General features: G+C 51.3%; 1 protein-coding gene across 1 annotated transcript in view; it reads left to right on the plus strand.

Annotated features, from left to right (window-relative positions):
- The window catches only part of LOC149428281 (lysocardiolipin acyltransferase 1-like), a gene marked incomplete at its 5' end in the record, with an annotated part of 78,950 nt that extends 59,998 nt beyond the window's left edge, over positions 1–18,952 (plus strand). Inside the window, one exon of the mRNA XM_089667548.1 lies at positions 17,290–18,952. Coding sequence (XP_089523674.1) covers positions 17,290–17,789 — 500 coding nt within the window. The remainder of the gene's footprint in view (positions 1–17,289) is intronic.
- Positions 18,953–20,012: the final 1,060 nt, after the last annotated feature.

The following is a 20,012-nucleotide window of genomic DNA, read 5'->3' on the forward strand; positions in this document are numbered from 1 at the left end:
AGATCATTGATGGAATCAGCCGGAAATAGATCACTGATAGAATCAGCCAGAAATAGATCACTAATAGAATCAGCCAGAAATAGATCACTAATAGAATCAGCCAGAAATAGATCACTAATAGAATCAGCCAGAAATAGATCACTAATAGAATCAGCCAGAAATAGATCACTGATAGAATCAGCCGGAAATAGATCACTAATAGAATCAGCCAGAAATAGATCACTAATAGAATCAGCCGGAAATAGATCACTAATAGAATCAGCCGGAAATAGATCACTGATAGAATCAGCCGGAAATAGATCATTGATAGAATCAGCCGGAAATAGATCATTGATGGAATCAGCCGGAAATAGATCATTGATGGAATCAGCCGGAAATAGATCACTGATGGAATCAGCCAGAAATAGATCACTAATGGAATCAGCCAGAAATAGATCACTAATAGAATCAGCCGGAAATAGATCACTGATGGAATCAGCCGGAAATAGATCACTAATGGAATCAGCCAGAAATAGATCACTAATGGAATCAGCCAGAAATAGATCACTGATGGAATCAGCCAGAAATAGATCATTGATGGAATCAGCCGGAAATAGATCACTGATGGAATCATCCAGAAATAGATCACTGATGGAATCAGCCAGAAATAGATCATTGATGGAATCAGCCGGAAATAGATCACTGATGGAATCAGCCGGAAATAGATCATTGATGGAATCAGCCGGAAATAGATCACTGATAGAATCAGCCAGAAATAGATCACTAATAGAATCAGCCAGAAATAGATCACGAAGTGTATGGCCGGCTACATTCGGGTCGTCTTATGTTTGCTCTCAATGCTGAATGCGGCAGCCAGAGGTTCCATAGAACAATACTCCAGTCTCTTCCTCCTCCTCTGTGCCCAGCATCCTCCGGTCTCCTCCTCTGTGCCCAGCATCCTCCGGTCTCCTCCTCTGTGCCCAGCGTCCTCCGGTCTCCTCCTCTGTGCCCAGCGTCCTCCGGTCTCCTTCTCTGTGCCCAGTGTCCTCCGGTCTCCTCCTCTGTGCCCAGCGTCTTCCAGTCTCCTCCTCTGTGCCCAGCGTCCTCCAGTCTCCTTCTCTGTGCCCAGCGTCTTCCAGTCTTCTCCTCTGTGCCCAGCGTCCTCCAGTCTCCTCCTCTGTGCCCAGCGTCCTCCAGTCTCCTCCTCTGTGCCCAGCGTCCTCCAGTCTCCTCCTCTGTGCCCAGCGTCCTTCAGTCTCCTCCTCTGTGCCCAGCGTCCTCCAGTCTCCTCCTCTGTGCCCAGCGTCCTCCGGTCTTCTCCTCTGTGCCCAGCGTCCTTCGGTCTCCTCCTCTGTGCCCAGCGTCCTCCGGTCTTCTCCTCTGTGCCCAGCATCCTTCGGTCTCCTCCTCTGTGCCCAGCGTCCTTTGGTCTCCTCCTCTGTGCCTAGCATCCTCCGGTCTCCTCCTCTGTGCCCAGCGTCCTCCGGTCTCCTTCTCTGTGCCCAGCGTCCTCCGGTCTCCTTCTCTGTGCCCAGTGTCCTCCGGTCTCCTTCTCTGTGCCCAGTGTCCTCCGGTCTCCTTCTCTGTGCCCAGTGTCCTCTGGTCTCCTCCTCTGTGCCCAGCGTCCTCTGGTCTCCTCCTCTGTGCCCAGCGTCCTTCGGTCTCCTCCTCTGTGCCCAGCGTCCTCCAGTCTCCTCCTCTGGGCCCAGCGTCCTCCGGCCTCCTCCTCTGTGCCCAGCGTCCTCCGGCCTCCTCCTCTGTGCCCAGCGTCCTCCGGTCTCCTCCTCTGTGCCCAGCGTCCTTCGGTCTCCTCCTCTGTGCCCAGCGTCCTCCGGTCTCCTCCTCTGTGCCCAGCGTCCTTCGGTCTCCTCCTCTGTGCCCAGCGTCCTTCGGTCTCCTCCTCTGTGCCCAGCGTCCTTCGGTCTCCTCCTCTGTGCCCAGCGTCCTCCAGTCTCCTCCTCTGTGCCCAGCGTCCTCCTCCTCTGTGCCCAGCGTCCTCCGGTCTCCTCCTCTGTGCCCAGCGTCCTTCGGTCTCCTCCTCTGTGCCCATTGTCCTCCGGTCTCCTTCTCTGTGCCCAGTGTCCTCCGGTCTCCTCCTCTGTGCCCAGCGTCCTCCGGTCTCCTTCTCTGTGCCCAGCGTCCTCCGGTCTCCTTCTCTGTGCCCAGCGTCCTCCGGTCTCCTCCTCTGTGCCCTGCGTCCTCCGGTCTCCTCCTCTGTGCCCTGCGTCCTCCGGTCTCCTCCTCTGTGCCCAGCGTCCTCCAGTCTCCTCCTCTGTGCCCAGTGTCCTCCAGTCCTGTTGTGACTTCTTCCCTCTCTGCACTCAGTATCTTCTCTTCTCACGCTGCCCCTGTACAGTTCTCTGTTGCCCTCCTCCCTATAGTTTACCTCTCGTTTCCTGACTGCATGGGGTGTGTTTGTACAGCAATCATAGTGACATGGCTCCTGGCATGGAACCATTAGATCAGGAAGCTCTGTTGAGCGATATGACGTGTCCTCTTTATTTTTGTCACTTGTCCTCTGATCGGTGACACCCGGCTGTTCGGTGACAGTAATGGGGTTATTAATGGGCATCATTGGATATAATGGCAGAAGCTCGGTCCCACGAATCCACGTTTGCGGCTTTCATGGAACACATGGCGGTAAGTACAATTGAAGGATATATTATGCCTCTCAGCAGCGATTATATAGCCGGCTAATGATGGCCTTGTGTGCGTCCTGACTGTATATGGTGGAAGGAGAGGAGAATTATCGGGACGAATATTTACGATGGCTCCAGGCTGTTTGATGACACTAAACGCTTGTGATGGCGGCTTTCATTCGTTGCGGGTTTTTATTATCCGCCACAGAACAATGGAGCTGGTTGGATGGTGCTGGGTTGTCTGATACTTACACAGATCCCGCCCGGGGAAGCGAGAAACACGGAGAATATATCACTGAAAGACCTCTAAAGAGGAACTCTGACCAGAAATAAGAGGAGGATTCCCCCGCGGTGCTTCGTTCTATCGCTGCCTGTCCTGACTAGGATATCACAGATGTGGGGGGAAGGGGTAACGTTCAGAGAGAAGGTCGGCAGCTTCCCCTTGCAGAGCTACATAGCAGGAGAGAACTTTACTTACAGCTTTGCCGTCACTAACATGACGTTTATTTCTGCTTTGTTCCCTCCATGGGAGGTCCGGATGTGATCGGTGGAGACCTGGTCTGGACCTTCAATGCAGCTGAGCAGAAACAGATCACTTCTTTAGAAATCAGCCAGCAATAGATCACTAATAGAATCAGCCAGCAATAGATCACTGATAGAATCAGCCAGCAATAGATCACTAATAGAGTCAGCCAGCAATAGATCACTGATAGAATCAGCCAGCAATAGATCACTAATAGAGTCAGCCAGCAATAGATCACTGATAGAATCAGCCAGCAATAGATCACTAATAGAGTCAGCCAGCAATAGATCACTGATAGAATCAGTCGGAAATAGATCACTGATGGAATCAGCCGGCAATAGATCACTAATAGAGTCAGCCAGCAATAGATCACTGATAGAATCAGCCGGCAATAGATCACTGATAGAGTCAGCCGGCAATAGATCACTAATAGAGTCAGCCAGCAATAGATCACTGATAGAATCAGCCGGCAATAGATCACTGATAGAATCAGCCGGCAATAGATCACTGATAGAGTCAGCCGGCAATAGATCACTGATAGAGTCAGCCGGCAATAGATCACTGATAGAGTCAGCCGGCAATAGATCACTGATGGAATCAGCCGGCAATAGATCACTGATGGAATCAGCCGGCAATAGATCACTGATGGAATCAGCCGGCAATAGATCACTGATGGAATCAGCCGGCAATAGATCACTGATGGAATCAGCCGGCAATAGATCACTGATGGAATCAGCCGATAAATAGATCACTGATGGAATCAGCCGGCAATAGATCATAGAATCAGCCAGCAATAGATCACTGATGGAATCAGCCAGCAATAGATCATTGATGGAATCAGCCGGCAATAGATCACTGATAGATTCAGCCGGCAATAGATCACTGATGGAATCAGCCGGCAATAGATCACTGATGGAATCAGCCGGCAATAGATCACTGATGGAATCAGCCGGCAATAGATCACTGATGGAATCAGCCGGCAATAGATCACTGATGGAATCAGCCGGCAATAGATCACTGATGGAATCCGCCGGCAATAGATCACTAGTAGAATCATCCAGCAATAGATCACTAGTAGAATCAGCCAGCAATAGATCATTGATAGAATCAGCCAGCAATAGATCATTGATAGAATCAGCCAGCAATAGATCATTGATAGAATCAGCCAGCAATAGATCACTAGTAGAATCAGCCAGCAATAGATCATTGATAGAATCAGCCAGCAATAGATCACTAGTAGAATCAGCCGGCAATAGATCACTAGTAGAATCAGCCGGCAATAGATCGCTAGTAGAATCAGCCGGCAATAGATCGCTAGTAGAATCAGCCAGCAATAGATCACTGATAGAATCAGCCAGCAATAGATCACTAGTAGAATCAGCCGGCAATAGATCACTAGTAGAATCAGCCAGCAATAGATCGCTAGTAGAATCAGCCAGCAATAGATCGCTAGTAGAATCAGCCAGCAATAGATCACTAGTAGAATCATCCAGCAATAGATCGCTAGTAGAATCAGCCAGCAATAGATCACTAGTAGAATCAGCCAGCAATAGATCATTGATAGAATCAGCCAGCAATAGATCACTAATAGAGTCATCCAGCAATAGATCACTAGTAGAATCATCCAGCAATAGATCACTAGTAGAATCATCCAGCAATAGATCATTGATAGAATCAGCCAGCAATAGATCATTGATAGAATCAGCCGGCAATAGATCACTGATAGAATCAGCCAGCAATAGATCGCTAGTAGAATCAGCCAGCAATAGATCATTGATAGAATCACCCAGCAATAGATCGCTAGTAGAATCACCCAGCAATAGATCACTCTTGCAGTGATCTGGTGCTCCAGGAAGATGGAGGTGGAGTTTATTCTGCTGGATCCTCCCTACAAGGAGTAAATGATGTCATTTTGCTTTAGATGTACATAACGAGGAATCTTGTGATCTACTACCAGAGCTCCTATTGGAAGCCTAAGATCTGAGTGTCCTAGGAGCCATTGACTCCCAATGCCATTTTTTCACTGCTCCCTGGGGCCCCTCGCTGACTGTCCATGGTTTTCTTTGCTCTCTTGGCCCCCTACTGACTGTCGGTTTTCACTGCCCCCTGGGGCCCTCGATGTCTGTTGGTGGTTTTCACTGTTTCTTAGGGCCCCCACTGACTTGTTGGTGGTTTTCACTACTCCCTGGGGCCCCTCACTGACTGTCGGTGATTTTCACTGCCCCCTGGGGCCCCTTGCTGACTGGTTTTCACTACTCCCTGGGGCCCCTCGCTGACTGTTGGTGGTTTTTACTGCCCACTGGGGCCCTCGATGTCTGTTGGTGGTTTTCACTGCTCCTTAGGGCGCCCACTGACTGTTGGTGGTTTTCACTGCTCCCTGGGGCCCCTGGCTGACTGTCTGTGGTTTTCACTGCTTCCTGGGGCCCCTCGCTGACTGTGGTTTTCACTGCTTCCTGGGGCCCTCGCTGATTGTCGGTGGTTTTCACTGCCCCCTGGGGCCCCTTGCTGACTGTCGGTGGTTTTCACTGACCCCTGGGGCCCCTCATGATCTACTATGGTTCATTCTCCTTCCTGGCAGATGATGGACATGGCGGTCCATAGACTGACCCTCTCTGATAAATGTGAGAGGGCAGAGCACCGGCAGAGCATTGGCAGAGAACCGGCAGACAGCAGAGCACCGGCAGACGGCAGAGCACCGGCAGACGGCAGAGCACCGGCAGATGGCAGAGCATTGTCAGACCACTGGCAGAGCATTGTCAGAGCACCGGCAGACAGCAGAGCATTGGCAGAGCACCGGCAGACAGCAGAGCATTGGCAGAGCACCGGCAGACAGCAGAGCATTGGCAGAGCACCGGCAGACGGCAGAGCACCGGCAGACGGCAGAGCACCGGCAGACGGCAGAACACCGGCAGAGCACCGGCAGACGGCAGAGCATTGGCAGACAGCAGAGCATTGACAGAGCACCGGCAGACTGCAGAGCACCGGCAGACAGCAGAGCATTGACAGAGCACCGGCAGACTGCAGAGCACCGGCAGACAGCAGAGCATTGGCAGAGCACCGGCAGACGGCAGAGCATTGTCAGAGCACCGGCAGACAGCAGAGCATTGTCAGAGCACCGGCAGACAGCAGAGCACCGGCAGACGGCAGAGCATTGGCAGAGCAGACAGCAGAGCACCAGCAGAGCATTGGCAGAGCACCGGCAGACGGCAGAGCATTGTCAGAGCACCGGCAGAGAATCGCAGAGCACCGGCAGATGGCAGAGCACCGGCAGACAGCAGAGCATTGGCAGAGCACCGGCAGATGGCAGAGCACCGGCAGACAGCAGAGCATTGGCAGAGCACCGGCAGAGCGAAGCATTTCATGGAACAAGTTCCTGGAACGTTGGATAATGACCGTGTATATTGGAGACTGTTGAGGCCGGAATTATCCGTCTCCACTCATCTATAACAGAGATTTCAGGTGGTCACCGGTCGCCCTGCACAGCGGCAATAATGCCCCACACTTCCACGTCGCTCTCATTCCCAGATGCTGGCTTTTTGGGGCCCTTCTCTGTGATGAGCGGAGCCCAGTAACATGAAATCTAATTTGGTGGCACTAACGCTCAGATGTGGTCCAGCTGAGGTGACCAAATCAGTTCAGAGCCGAGCGCCTGGACTACAGAACTCAAATGAAGTGGCTGGAACTGAAATGAACGTCTTGTCTGGGCCAAGGCTGCCATCTTCCTCTCGGCTTTGATGTATGTAGAATGAATGTGTTGGGGAGAAGGTCTCAGCTGGTGATTACGGTGCCAGATACCGAGGCTGAGCTCCAGTCAAACGTGAAAATTGTTCATTCAGAATCAGTCAGTGGACACAGGCGTCCTGCCGGGTGTTTGGTCTTCTTCATGGCATTGTCCATGAGCAGCTGGTTGTCCTGCTTACTGCATCCCTGCGGGTGTCAGCGCTATGGCCGTTGTTTTGGGTGTGAGAAGAGCTGGAGCAAAAATGTCATCACCTGGAAATGTGGCCGATCACTTGTGTTGTGTAAGCGAATATTGTCGTTGTCAATGAGTATTTTACGGTGAAGCATTCGGTCACAATGTATCACACAATTCAGATACCTTCACCTCAACCCAACCCCAACTCCTAAAATGTTCCCAGCCCTCAACCCAACCCCAGCTCCTAAAATGTTCCCGGCCCTCAGCCCAACCCCAACTCCTAAAATGTTCCCGACCCTCAACATAACCCCAACTCCTAAAATGTTCCCAGCCCTCAACCCAACCCCAACTCCTAAAATGTTCCCAGCCCTCAACCCAACCCCAACTCCTAAAATGTTCCCAGCCCTCAACCCAACCCCAACTCCTAAAATGTTCCCAGCCCTCAACCCAACCCCAACTCCTAAAATGTTCCCAGCCCTCAACCCAACCCCAACTCATAAAATGTTCCCAGCCCTCAACCCAACCCCAACTCATAAAATGTTCCCGACCCTCAGCCCAACCCCAACTTATAAAATGTTCCCAGACCTCAACCCAACCCCAACTCCTAAAATGTTCCCAGCCCTCAACCCAACCCCAACTCCTAAAATGTTCCCGGCCCTCAACATAACCCCAACTCCTAAAATGTTCCCGGCCCTCAACCCAACTCCTAAAATGTTCCCGGCCCTCAACCCAACCCCAACTCATAAAATGTTCCCGGCCCTCAACCCAACCCCAACTCATAAAATGTTCCCTGCCCTCAGCCTAACCTCTAGCTCAGTTACTAAGCCTGACCCTAAACCTCAGTGTACCCCAATGTACCCCTTTCTCTTAAACTTAAGGTTCAGTCCTTTTCCTTGCTTCAGATTTGGCGAGTCTTTTATGTGGAAAAGGTTTTCAGTCAGTTAATTCAAAATTGTAAAACTGATAAATTATATTCAGAAACTTTCCGAAGAATGGAGAATGACCACTTAACCAGGACTTGTAAGTCCTGTCCTCGATGTGACCAGCTGTGACCCTAAACTGCACATATTCCAATGTCTCCCCCACTTCTGATAAACTTCTTCTGACCTGGGCTCTGATAATAGGACTGTGCTCGGGTAGATCTGTCTGGGGGTCCAACCTGGGCTCTGATAATTTGACTGTACTCGGGTATATCTGTCTGGGGGTCCAACCTGGGCTCTGATAATTGGACTGTACTCAGGTATGTCTATCTGGGGGTCCAACCTGGGCTCTGATAATAGGACTGTGCTCGGGTATATCTGTCTGGGGGTCCAACCTGGGCTCTGATAATAGGACTGTACTCGGGTATGTCTGTCTGGGGGTCCAACCTGGGCTCTGATAATAGGACTGTACTCTGGTATGTCTGTCTGGGGGTCCAACCTGAGCCCTGATAATAGGACTGTACTCGGGTATGTCTGTCTGGGGGTCCAACCTGGGCTCTGATAATAGGACTGTACTCTGGTATGTCTGTCTGGGGGTCCAACCTGAGCCCTGATAATAGGACTGTACTCTGGTATGTCTGTCTGGGGGTCCAACCTGAGCCCTGATAATTGGACTGTACTCGGGTATGTCTGTCTGGTGTCCAACCTGGGCTCTGATAATAGGACTGTACTCGGGTATGTCTGTCTGTCGGTCCAACCTGGGCTCTGATAATTGGTCTGTGCTCGGGTATGTCTATCTGGGGGTCCAACCTGGGCTCTGATAATTGGACTGTACTCGGGTATGTCTGTCTGGTGTCCAACCTGGGCTCTGATAATAGGACTGTACTCGGGTATGTCTGTCTGTCGGTCCAACCTGGGCTCTGATAATTGGTCTGTGCTCGGGTATGTCTATCTGGGGGTCCAACCTGGGCTCTGATAATTGGACTGTACTCGGGTATGTCTGTCCGGGGGTCCAACCTGGGCTCTGATAATAGGACTGTACTCGGGTAAGTCTGTCTGGTGTCCAACCTGGGCTCTGATAATTGGACTGTACTCGGGTATGTCTGTCTGGGGGTCCAGCCTGGGCTCTGATAATAGGACTGTACTCTGGTAGGTCTATCTGGGGGTCCAACCTGGGCTCTGATAATAGGACTGTACTCTGGTATGTCTGTCTGGGGGTCCAACCTGGGCTCTGATAATAGGACTGTACTCTGGTATGTCTGTCTGGGGGTCCAACCTGGGCTCTGATAATAGGACTGTACTCGGGTATGTCTGTCTGGGGGTCCAACCTGGGCCTGGTAATTGGTCTGTACTCTGGTATGTCTGTCTGGGGGTCCAACCTGGGCTCTGATAATAGGACTGTACTCGGGTATGTCTGTCTGGGGGTCCAACCTGGGCTCTGATAATTGGTCTGTACTCGGGTAGGTCTATCTGGGGGTCCAACCTGGGCTCTGATAATAGGACTGTACTCTGGTATGTCTGTCTGGGGGTCCAACCTGGGCCTGGTAATTGGTCTGTACTCTGGTATGTCTGTCTGGGGGTCCAACCTGGGCTCTGATAATAGGACTGTACTCAGGTATGTCTATCTGGGGGTCCAACCTGGGCTCTGATAATTGGTCTGTAATCGGGTAGGTCTATCTGGGGGTCCAATCTGGGCTCTGATAATTGGTCTGTACTCGGGTAGGTCTATCTGGGGGTCCAACCTGGCAAGAAAACGCCATGCAATATTTTCCAGCCGAGCTCGTGTTCTTCAGCTCCACCAGCTGATCCTGGCACGGCTCTCAACTTCCTAATGTATCTAATTCTCCGACCAATATTGTGTTCAGAGCTCATTTCTCATGAACAAAACATTCTATTTATCCCCTTCGAACACTAATCTAGAAGAACGATCGTTGTTGGAGCGATCACAGAGCAGCAATGAGTTCCAGCGTCTCCGGAATGCGTCGTACGCAAGGCCTTCTGTTTATAACCCCCCAGCAGCAGCTGTACAATTTCATTTTTCCAGGAAATTAGTTTTGCCTCTGAAATGTGGCTTTTGTTGCGCTCTTGGAACGTTCCTCTGATCGGTGGAGCTCGATGGCGGGTTATTCGCTTTATTACGGCTCCCTGATTTCGAATCTGCTCTCATTCCTGTCCTGGGAAGCTGCGTGCGTGTGGAAATGCTGCTGCGATGGCGCGGCGTGTGCTGCATATTCATCGACTCTGCGGAACGGAACGCGGCTGACTGTAATAATCTAGAGATGATGCCTCTGGCTTGGCTTCTGATCCGGAGCCGTGTCGGCTTTCTTTACTGAGTTCTGATATCCGTGAGTTAAGGCGGTCCCCGGGAATGTCCCAGTGTTTCTATCGCCCCCCCACCCCCTATATCGATCCAGCACTGTGCCCGCCTGGAGCAGCTCTCTCCTCTCTCTCTACTCACAGAGGCAGCAATGGGAGCCATTGGTTTCAGCTGCTGTCAATCACATACTGTGAGCAGAGTGGTGGGTTGGGCTGAGCCAACTGTGTGTGTCTATAGATGCACACAGCCCAGCTCAGGATCGAGCCCGCAGGTTCACCCCCATAGGAAGCAGCTTCCTATGGTAGCACACAGAGAAGAGGAGGAGCTTGGAGCACCTGCATGGGGACCCCAGAAGAAGAGGATTGGGGCCACTCTGTGCAAAACCATTACAGAGCAGGCAAGTATAAAATGTTTGTTATTAAAAAAAAAAAAAAACCTTCACAAACACTTGGATGATACCCAACACTTTTGGTTTACCAGTGAATGGAGCCGTGTCCATATTCAGCACCAGGAGCCAATCAGGCTGCAGATGAGGGTCATGCTGAGGGTGAGAAGAAATATGACCTCATCAGTCTGCTGCTTCTTTACTGTCCAGTCAACAGGCTGGGGGCAAGGAGGTGACAGTCCTGCATTTCGTAAGTCGGGTCCCCTGGCTGGCTTTCAGGCATTCCTTGGTCTCTCCAACCACCATCCACTTCAGTGCAGGGCCACCACTTGCAGCACATGTATTAGGACCCTTTTCCCTGATCCACTTCATGGGAGTGCATTACTGCCTGTGCATCCTGCCGAGACAGGCCTTTCACTTTGATATTAGGCACCAACACACAACAGGGACTTCCACTGTTCTTGTGAGTATGCCAGGAGTGGTGAAACGCGTCGGGAAAGGCTGCTTCCCAGGTGGAGGCATTGCCGTCATTTTGGAATAAATACAGCCAGAGGGGATGGGGAGTGGAGATGGACTGCAGTGCCGGCACCCAGGTTCTCCATACAAAGGAGGGGCGAGTCTTGAGGTGGACTTTTCTGCACCATTTTTGTAATACAGTGTACCCAGCACATGGCATGTGCCTCATGGCGTGCTGCAGCATTGGGGTGCCATTCTAAATGAGTGCGGGGACAGCAATGGGACACATTTTGTTACAATTGCTGATTTCTTTTTTTATTTAAATTTTGAAGGACAGCAAATATTTTGTTTAGTATTCCTAAACCCAACTACGAACTCCGGGCTGGTCCCCATACTTGTCCCCATCCTTCTCCCCATACTTGTCCCCATCCTTCTCCCCATACTTGTCCCCATCCTTCTCCCCATACTTGTCCCCATACTTGTCCCCATCCTTCTCCCCTTACTTGTCCCCATCCTTCTCCCCTTATTTGTCCCCATCCTTCTCCCCATACTTGTCCCCATCCTTCTCCCCATACTTGTCCCCATCCTTCTCCCCATACTTGTCCCCATCCTTCTCCCCATACTTGTCCCCATCCTTCTCCCCTTACTTGTCCCCATCCTTCTCCCCATCCTTCTCCCCTTACTTGTCCCCATCGTTCTCCCCATACTTGTCCCCATATACTTGTCTCCATACTTGTCCCCATCCTTCTCCCCATCCTTCTCCCCATCCTTCTCCCCTTACTTGTCCCCATACTTGTCCCCATACTTGTTCCCGTACTTGTCCCCGTACTTGTCCCCATCCTTCTCCCCATCCTTCTCTCCATACTTCTCCCCATACTTGTCCCCTTACTTGTCCCCATCCTTGTCCCCGTACTTCTCCCCTTACTTGTCCCCATCCTTCTCCCCTTACTTGTCCTCATCCTTCTCCCCTTAATTGTCCCCTTATTTGTCCCCATCCTTCTCCCCTTATTTGTCCCCATCCTTCTCCCCTTACTTGTCCCCATCCTTCTCCCCTTACTTGTCCCCATCCTTCTCCCCTTACTTGTCCCCATCCTTCTCCCCATTCTTGTCCCCATCCTTCTCCCCATTCTTGTCCCCATCCTTCTCTCCATACTTGTCCCCATCCTTCTCCCCATACTTGTCCCCATCCTTCTCTCCATACTTGTCCCCATCCTTCTCCCCTTACTTGTCCCCATCCTTCTCCCCTTACTTGTCCCCATCCTTCTCCCCTTACTTGTCCCCATCTTTCTCCCCATACTTGTCCCCATCCTTCTCCCCATACTTGTCCCCATCCTTCTCCCCTTACTTGTCCCCATCCTTCTCCCCTTACTTGTCCCCATACTTGTCCCCACCCTTCTTCCCTTACTTGTCTCCATCCTTCTCCCCTTACTTGTCCCCATCCTTCTTCCCTTACTTGTCACCATCCTTCTCCCCTTACTTGTCCCTATACTTGTCCCCATCCTTCTCCCCTTACTTGTCTCCATCCTTCTCCCCTTACTTGTCCCCATCCTTCTCCCCATTCTTCTCCCCATACTTGTCCCCATTCTTCTTCCCTTACTTGTCCCCATCCTTCTCCCCTTACTTGTCCCTATACTTGTCCCCATCCTTCTCCCCTTACTTGTCCCCATACTTGTCCCCATCCTTCTCCCCTTACTTGTCCCCATACTTGTCCCCATCCTTCTCCCCTTACTTGTCCCCATACTTGTCTCCATCCTTCTCCCCTTACTTGTCCCCATATACTTGTCCCCATCCTTCTCCCCTTACTTGTCCCCATACTTGTCCCCATCCTTCTCCCCTTACTTGTCCCCATACTTGTCTCCATCCTTCTCCCCTTACTTGTCCCCATATACTTGTCCCCATCCTTCTCCCCATTCTTCTCCCCATCCTTCTCCCCATACTTGTCCCCATCCTTCTCCCCTTACTTGTCCCCATACTTCTCCCCATACTTGTCTTCAGGCTGATTGTATGTTACACAATCCTTCTTCTCTTCTGATCTTCTCCGGCATTGGCTGGTCCTAAATTAGAGAGGTTCTGATTTGAAGTCAGCACCTTTCTCTGCAGGATACTGTGGTGATGCCCCCTCAGGGGTGGGTCCATGACACCCTGCGCCCCCAGGATTTTCTCATTTTTCTGGCTTGAATTATGCCAGGTGTCATCTAACCCAAGGCTGAGGATATCAATCAGCGGAATGCTCTGGAGAGGAGGTGAGTATTGCAGCTAGAGCTTACTTTTAGTTTTAAACACTTGATGGGGCCCCGATAAAAATGCCCAAAGTTTGGCTTTAACGGTAAAGTCGGAAGTAATTTCCAATTCATTTGGAGACAGCTAAAGTTATGAGCTCACCTCAACCCTTCCTGTGAAAGCCAGGCTTGAGTCTAACCCTTCCCGTGAAAGCCAGGCTTTAGTCTAACCCTTCCCGTGAAAGCCAGGCTTGAGTCTAACCCTTCCCGTGAAAGCCAGGCTTGAATCTAACCCTTCCCGTGAAAGCCAGGCTTGAGTCTAACCCTTCCCGTGAAAGCCAGGCTTGAGTCTAACCCTTCCCGTGAAAGCCAGGCTTGAGTCTAACCCTTCCCGTGAAAGCCAGGCTTGAGTCTAACCCTTCCCGTGAAAGCCAGGCTTGAGTCTAACCCTTCCCGTGAAAGCCAGGCTTGAGTCTAACCCTTCCCGTGAGAGCCAGGCTTGGGTCTAACCCTTCCCGTGAGAGCCAGGCTTGGGTCTAACCCTTCCCGTGAGAGCCAGGCTTGGGTCTAACCCTTCCCGTGAGAGCCAGGCTTGGGTCTAACCCTTCCCGTGAGAGCCAGGCTTGGGTCTAACCCTTCCCGTGAAAGCCAGGCTTGGGTCTAACCCTTCCCGTGAAAGCCAGGCTTGAGTCTAACCCTTCCCGTGAAAGCCAGGCTTGAGTCTAACCCTTCCTGCCTCTCCAGCCATCCTGCTGATCAGCACACAGTTAGTCCAATGGGGAAGCTTAGGAAGATAAGCAGGGGCGGGGCCTACTGGAGAAGTCTGCTTAGCTGCCCATATCTCTGGTTGCGATGATCATTGTGAAATGTGTTTGTGACGGTAACATTATGTCCCGGGGGGGGGGGGGGGGTTGTGGAATTCCCCGGATTGTACACGTTGTCCCCACACTCTGGAATTGGCCGTGTCTGGGACACATTTATTTAGGAGGAACCTTATGTCTTATTTCTCTCTCGCTGCCATATGTACAGTCATGGCCAACAATCTTGCCCCCCCTCCCCCAGCATTTCTGTCCGATAACACCCTTCACCCAGAAAATCGTTGCAGTGACAAATGTTTCGGCATTGTCAGGTTTATTTCTTTGGTTTGTATCGGCGACACGAAAAAGTGGAGAAACAAAAATCCAAATCTGACCCATTCCACGCCAAACCCCAAACATGGACCGGACAAAATTATTGGCACCTTCTCAAAATTGTAAGAAATAATTGCATTCCAAGTTTGTGACGCTCCTGAAATCTGTCATTAAACTCCCCCGTATCAATTAACAGATCTTAATGTTCCTGTGGCCACTGTGTGCAACATTGTCAAGAAGTTTCCAGCCCATGACACTATAGCTGATCTCCCTGAACGTGGACGAAAGAGGAGAACTGATCAAAGATTGCTAAGTGATTGTTGGAATGGTGGCCAAAGAACCTCGCTCAGCAAATCCAAGCCAACCTTCAGGCCCCGGGTACAACTGTGTCACCTCCCACTATACGTCACCATCTGAATGAAAAGGGGCACTATGGGAGGAGACCCAGGAGGACCCCACCGCTGACACAGAAATATGGGAGGAGACCCAGGAGGACCCCACTGCTGACACAGAAATATGGGAGGAGACCCAGGAGGACCCCACCGCTGACACAGAAATATGGGAGGAGACCCAGGAGGACCCCACCGCTGACACAGAAATATGGGAGGAGACCCAGGAGGACCCCACCGCTGACACAGAAATATGGGAGGAGACCCAGGAGGACCCCACCGCTGACACAGAAATATGGGAGGAGACCCAGGAGGACCCCACCGCTGACACAGAAATATGGGAGGAGACCCAGGAGGACCCCACCTCTGACACAGAAATATGGGAGGAGACCCAGGAGGACCCCACCGCTGACACAGAAATATGGGAGGAGACCCAGGAGGACCCCACCGCTGACACAGAAATATGGGAGGAGACCCAGGAGGACCCCACCGCTGACACAGAAATATGGGAGGAGACCCAGGAGGACCCCACCGCTGACACAGAAATATGGGAGGAGACCCAGGAGGACCCCACCGCTGACACAGAAATATGGGAGGAGACCCAGGAGGACCCCACCGCTGACACAGAAATATGGGAGGAGACCCAGGAGGACCCCACCGCTGACACAGAAATATGGGAGGAGACCCAGGAGGACCCCACCGCTGACACAGAAATATGGGAGGAGACCCAGGAGGACCCCACCGCTGACACAGAAATATGGGAGGAGACCCAGGAGGACCCCACCGCTGACACAGAAATATGGGAGGAGACCCAGGAGGACCCCACCGCTGACACAGAAATATGGGAGGAGACCCAGGAGGACCCCACCGCTGACTCAGAAATATGGGAGGAGACCCAGGAGGACCCCACCGCTGACACAGAAATATGGGAGGAGACCCAGGAGGACCCCACCGCTGACACAGAAATATGGGAGGAGACCCAGGAGGACCCCACCGCTGACACAGAAATATGGGAGGAGACCCAGGAGGACCCCACCGCTGATACAGAAATATGGGAGGAGACCCAGGAGGACCCCACCGCTGATACAGAAATATGGGAGGAGACCCAGGAGGACCCCACCGCTGACACAGAAATATGGGAGAAGACCCAGGAGGACCCCACCGCTGATACAGAAATATGGGAGGAGACCCAGGAGGACCCCACTGTTGATATAGAAACAGATTGGAAGCCAGATTGGAGTTTGCCAAAATCCTTCTGGGAGATGTTCTGGGGACAGACAGAACAAAATGGCAGCTTTTTGGTAATTCCATCATTCTACTGTTTTCAGAAAAAGCAATGAGACCTTTACAGAGAAGAATCCACGCTCTCCAGTCACACATGGTGGGGGGGGGGGGGGGAGTCACAGTCCCTCCAGGCACACATGGTGGGGGGGTCACAGTCCCTCCAGGCACACATGGTGGGGGGTCACAGTCCCTCCAGTCACACATGGTGGGGGGTCACAGTCCCTCCAGTCACACATGGTGGGGGGGGGGGTCACAGTCCCTCCAGTCACACATGGTGGGGGGTCACTGATGGTTTGGGGTTGCTTTGCTGCTTCAGGCACTGGATGTCTTGGCCGTGTACATTGTATTATGAAATCTGAAGACTACCAAAAAATTCTGGGGTGCAATGTAGGACCCGGTGTCAGAAAGTTGGGTCTCCATCAGAGGTCATGGATCTTCCAGCAGGACAATGACCCAAAGCACACGTCACAAAGCCCCCAGAGATGGTGTCAGACAAAGCGCTGGAGAGGACTGAACTGGCCAGCAATGAGTCCAGATCTCCATCCCATAGAGCTCCTGTGGAGAGATCTCAGACCAGCAGTCGGGGAAATGAACCCTTCCAATCTGAGTACCCGGAGCAGTTGGGAAAGGAACCTTCCAATCTCAGAGAGCCGGAGCAGTTGGGAAACGGAACCTTCCAATCTGAGAGACCCGGAGCAGTTGGGAAACAGAACCTTCCAATCTGAGAGACCCGGAGCAGTTGGGAAACGGAACCTTCCAATCTGAGGGACCCAGAGCAGTTGGGAAAAGGAACCTTCCAATCTGAGGGACCCGGAGCAGTTGGTGGAAGAAGAGCGTTCCACAATTCCAGGACAGAGGTGGAGGAAACTCATTGATGGTTCCAGGAAGACATTGATTTCAGTTATTTTTTCCAAGGGGCGTGCTACCAAATATTACATGGAGGGTGCCAATAATTCTGTCCAGGCCGTTTTTTGGGTTTTGCATTAAATGTGTCATATTTGGCTAAGAGGTGCGTTACCTGACAGAAATGCTGGGGGGGGGCAATGATTTTTGGCCATGACTGTAACTTCTGATACATGACACCGGTGACCCCAATCATTAATTCTTCTTTTTTTTTCCTTCTGTTTTTTAGGCAACAACCTTGACGCCATCCATGACATCACCGTGGCCTACCCTCGCAACATTCCTCAAACAGAGAAACACATTCTCAGTGGCAACTTTCCTCGGGAAATCCATTTCCACGTCCGCAGATACCCCATCGATAGCCTGCCCGTTCACAAAGAGGATCTCCAGCGCTGGTGCCAGGAGCGCTGGAAGGAGAAGGAGGAGCGGCTGCGTGCCTTCTACCAAGGGGAGAGATACTTTGACCTCACTGGACGCAGTAAAATTCCTCCCTGCAAATCGGAATTGCGGGTTCATTTAATTAAGTTTGCGTCCCTGCTGTACTGGACCGCCTTCACCGCGGCGTCCTTCTTCTCCATCTACATGTACAGCTTTGCCCGATGGTATGCACTAACCATGATTGTCTTCTATGTCCTCCAGGAGAAGATATCTGGGGGACTTGAGCTGATGGAGCTGGCGTGTCATCAATATCACGCCAAGAGGCAAAGTTCAGCCAGTAAAAGGGCATAGTGCAGGGCTGGAGTCTTTAAGGGGCTCTCCGGTTCTAACAATCATACCTGCCACACACTGCAGCAGATACTCAATGACGTCTTTATCTCCTAATCCCAGTCAAGGTCAGAGCTGCTGTGGGCAGACAATCCTCCAATCAGGAGCCTTTTGGTGCAGTGGGGGTGACCTCCCCTTAAGGATTACAGTGCCCATCTATGAATTGCAGTAGCATCTGACTTAAGTTGTCTCTTGAAACCGGTATATTTGAAAGACCTCCTTACTGTATTGCGATTGGCAGTCAGCCAGCAAGCAGCGAAACCACCCAATTACAGTACAGTCTCTCAGAGATGGTCGGTAATCTGGAAATGGTCATCAAGAGACCTCGATACACTATAAAGCAGTTTCAGGAGACATCTTGATGCAAGTTGCAGCTGAAAGAGTGAAACTTGTATGCAAGTTTATAACCAGTGAGACATTTTGCATGTAAAGCAAGCTTAGTCCCTCTCATGTACACGAGTCCCACCATGATGGGACCAGCACAGCTTCCGGAAGTGAAGGTCTATTGTCCTCCTATATTTCACCGTTTTATTTTCTATCGAACGATTTGCACTCTTCTGAAGAGAAGTTCGCACCAATTTCACATATAGACGTCAGACATATCATTGAATGTATGCTGTACATAGGAGCAAGTTAAAGGGGATGTCTAACTTTGTACACAAAGTCCGGGGTGTTGTGGGTCTTTGTGGCCTCATCTGTTCAATAACCAGGGTAGTCGTAGAGGATGGACCAATCATATATTCCATCCTAGTCCAAGGACTATCCTTAGCAGTGTACCTCAGCCTGCCCGAGGACATGGCGGACCTCAACCTGCCCAAGGACATGGCATACCAGGCACTGTGTAGTGGAGGTGATGGTTATAAAGGGACAGGTCCTCTTTTTTTGCACGCAGAGCCTGGGGTGTTGTGGGTCTTTGTGGCCTCATCTGTTCAAAACCCAGGATAGCCATAGAGGATGGTCCAATCATATATTTTATCCAGAGTACAGGGACTATCCTTGCCAGTGTACCTCAGCCTGCCCGAGGACATGGCGGACCTCAGCCTGCCCGAGGACATGGCATACCAGGCACTGTGTGTACTGGACGTGATGGTAATAAAGGGACAGGTCCTCTTTTTTTGTACACAGAACCTGGGGTGTTGTGGTCTTTGAGGTCTCCTCAGTTCTGGAGGCTTTCCAGGATTGATGATAGTCCAATCTTGTATTTCATCCAGGTCCTGAATCCAGGAACTATCCTTAGTGATGTACCTCAGCCTGCCCGAGGACATGGCGTACCAGGCACTGTGTGTACTGGAGGTGATGGTAATAAAGGGACAGGTCCTCTTTTTTTGTACACAGAACCTGGGGTTTGTGTCTTGGTGGTCTCCTCGGTTCTGGAGGCTTTCCAGGATTGATGATAGTCCAATCTTATATTTCATCCAGGTCCTGAATCCAGGAACTATCCTTAGTGATGTACCTCAGCCTGCCCGAGGACATGGCATACCAGGCACTGTGTGTACTGGAGGTGATGGTAATAAAGGGACAGGTCCTCTTTTTTTTGTACACAGAACCTGGGGTTTGTGTCTTGGTGGTCTCCTCAGTTCTGGAGGCTTTTCAATTATCGGCATTGATGATAGTCCAATCTTATATTCCATCCAGGTCCTGAATCCAGGGACTATCCTTGGTAATGTACCTCAGCCTGCCCGAGGACATGGCGGACCTCAACCTGCCCGAGGACATGGCAGACCAGGCACTGTGTACTGGAGGTGATGGTTATAAAGGGACAGGTCCTCTTTACCACAGGACACCTCTTACTGGATAACTCTGAGTGATCTTGTCATGTTCTAGGTGTAGACGTTCTCTTTTTATAGAATATTGGAAGTTGAGTCTTTCCTGGTCTGCAGACAATCAGGACCTCTCTATGGTCACTTCTGTGTTCTTCGTTCGTTATTTCACATTTCTTTTTCGTTTTTTTAATGTCGGTATTTTATTTTCCATGAAGAGAAGCTGATCCGTCCATTCTGAGTGTTCACCATAGAGATGACGCTGGGTATGCTCACTGAGGATCTGCTGACCAGTCACCGGTCACATGATCACATGACCTGTGCTTCAGCGTTGTTCATGTGACCTGCCCCGTGGTGTCAGTAGAGGAGCTCTGTGAATGGTGCAGAGTTATCACATGACCTGTGCTGCAGCGTTGTTCATGTGACC

The sequence above is a fragment of the Staurois parvus genome, unplaced genomic scaffold, assembly GCF_062004578.1.
Source record: "Staurois parvus isolate SC_StPar_1 unplaced genomic scaffold, SC_StPar_1.0 ptg003360l, whole genome shotgun sequence".
Taxonomy (NCBI): Eukaryota; Metazoa; Chordata; class Amphibia; order Anura; family Ranidae; genus Staurois; species Staurois parvus.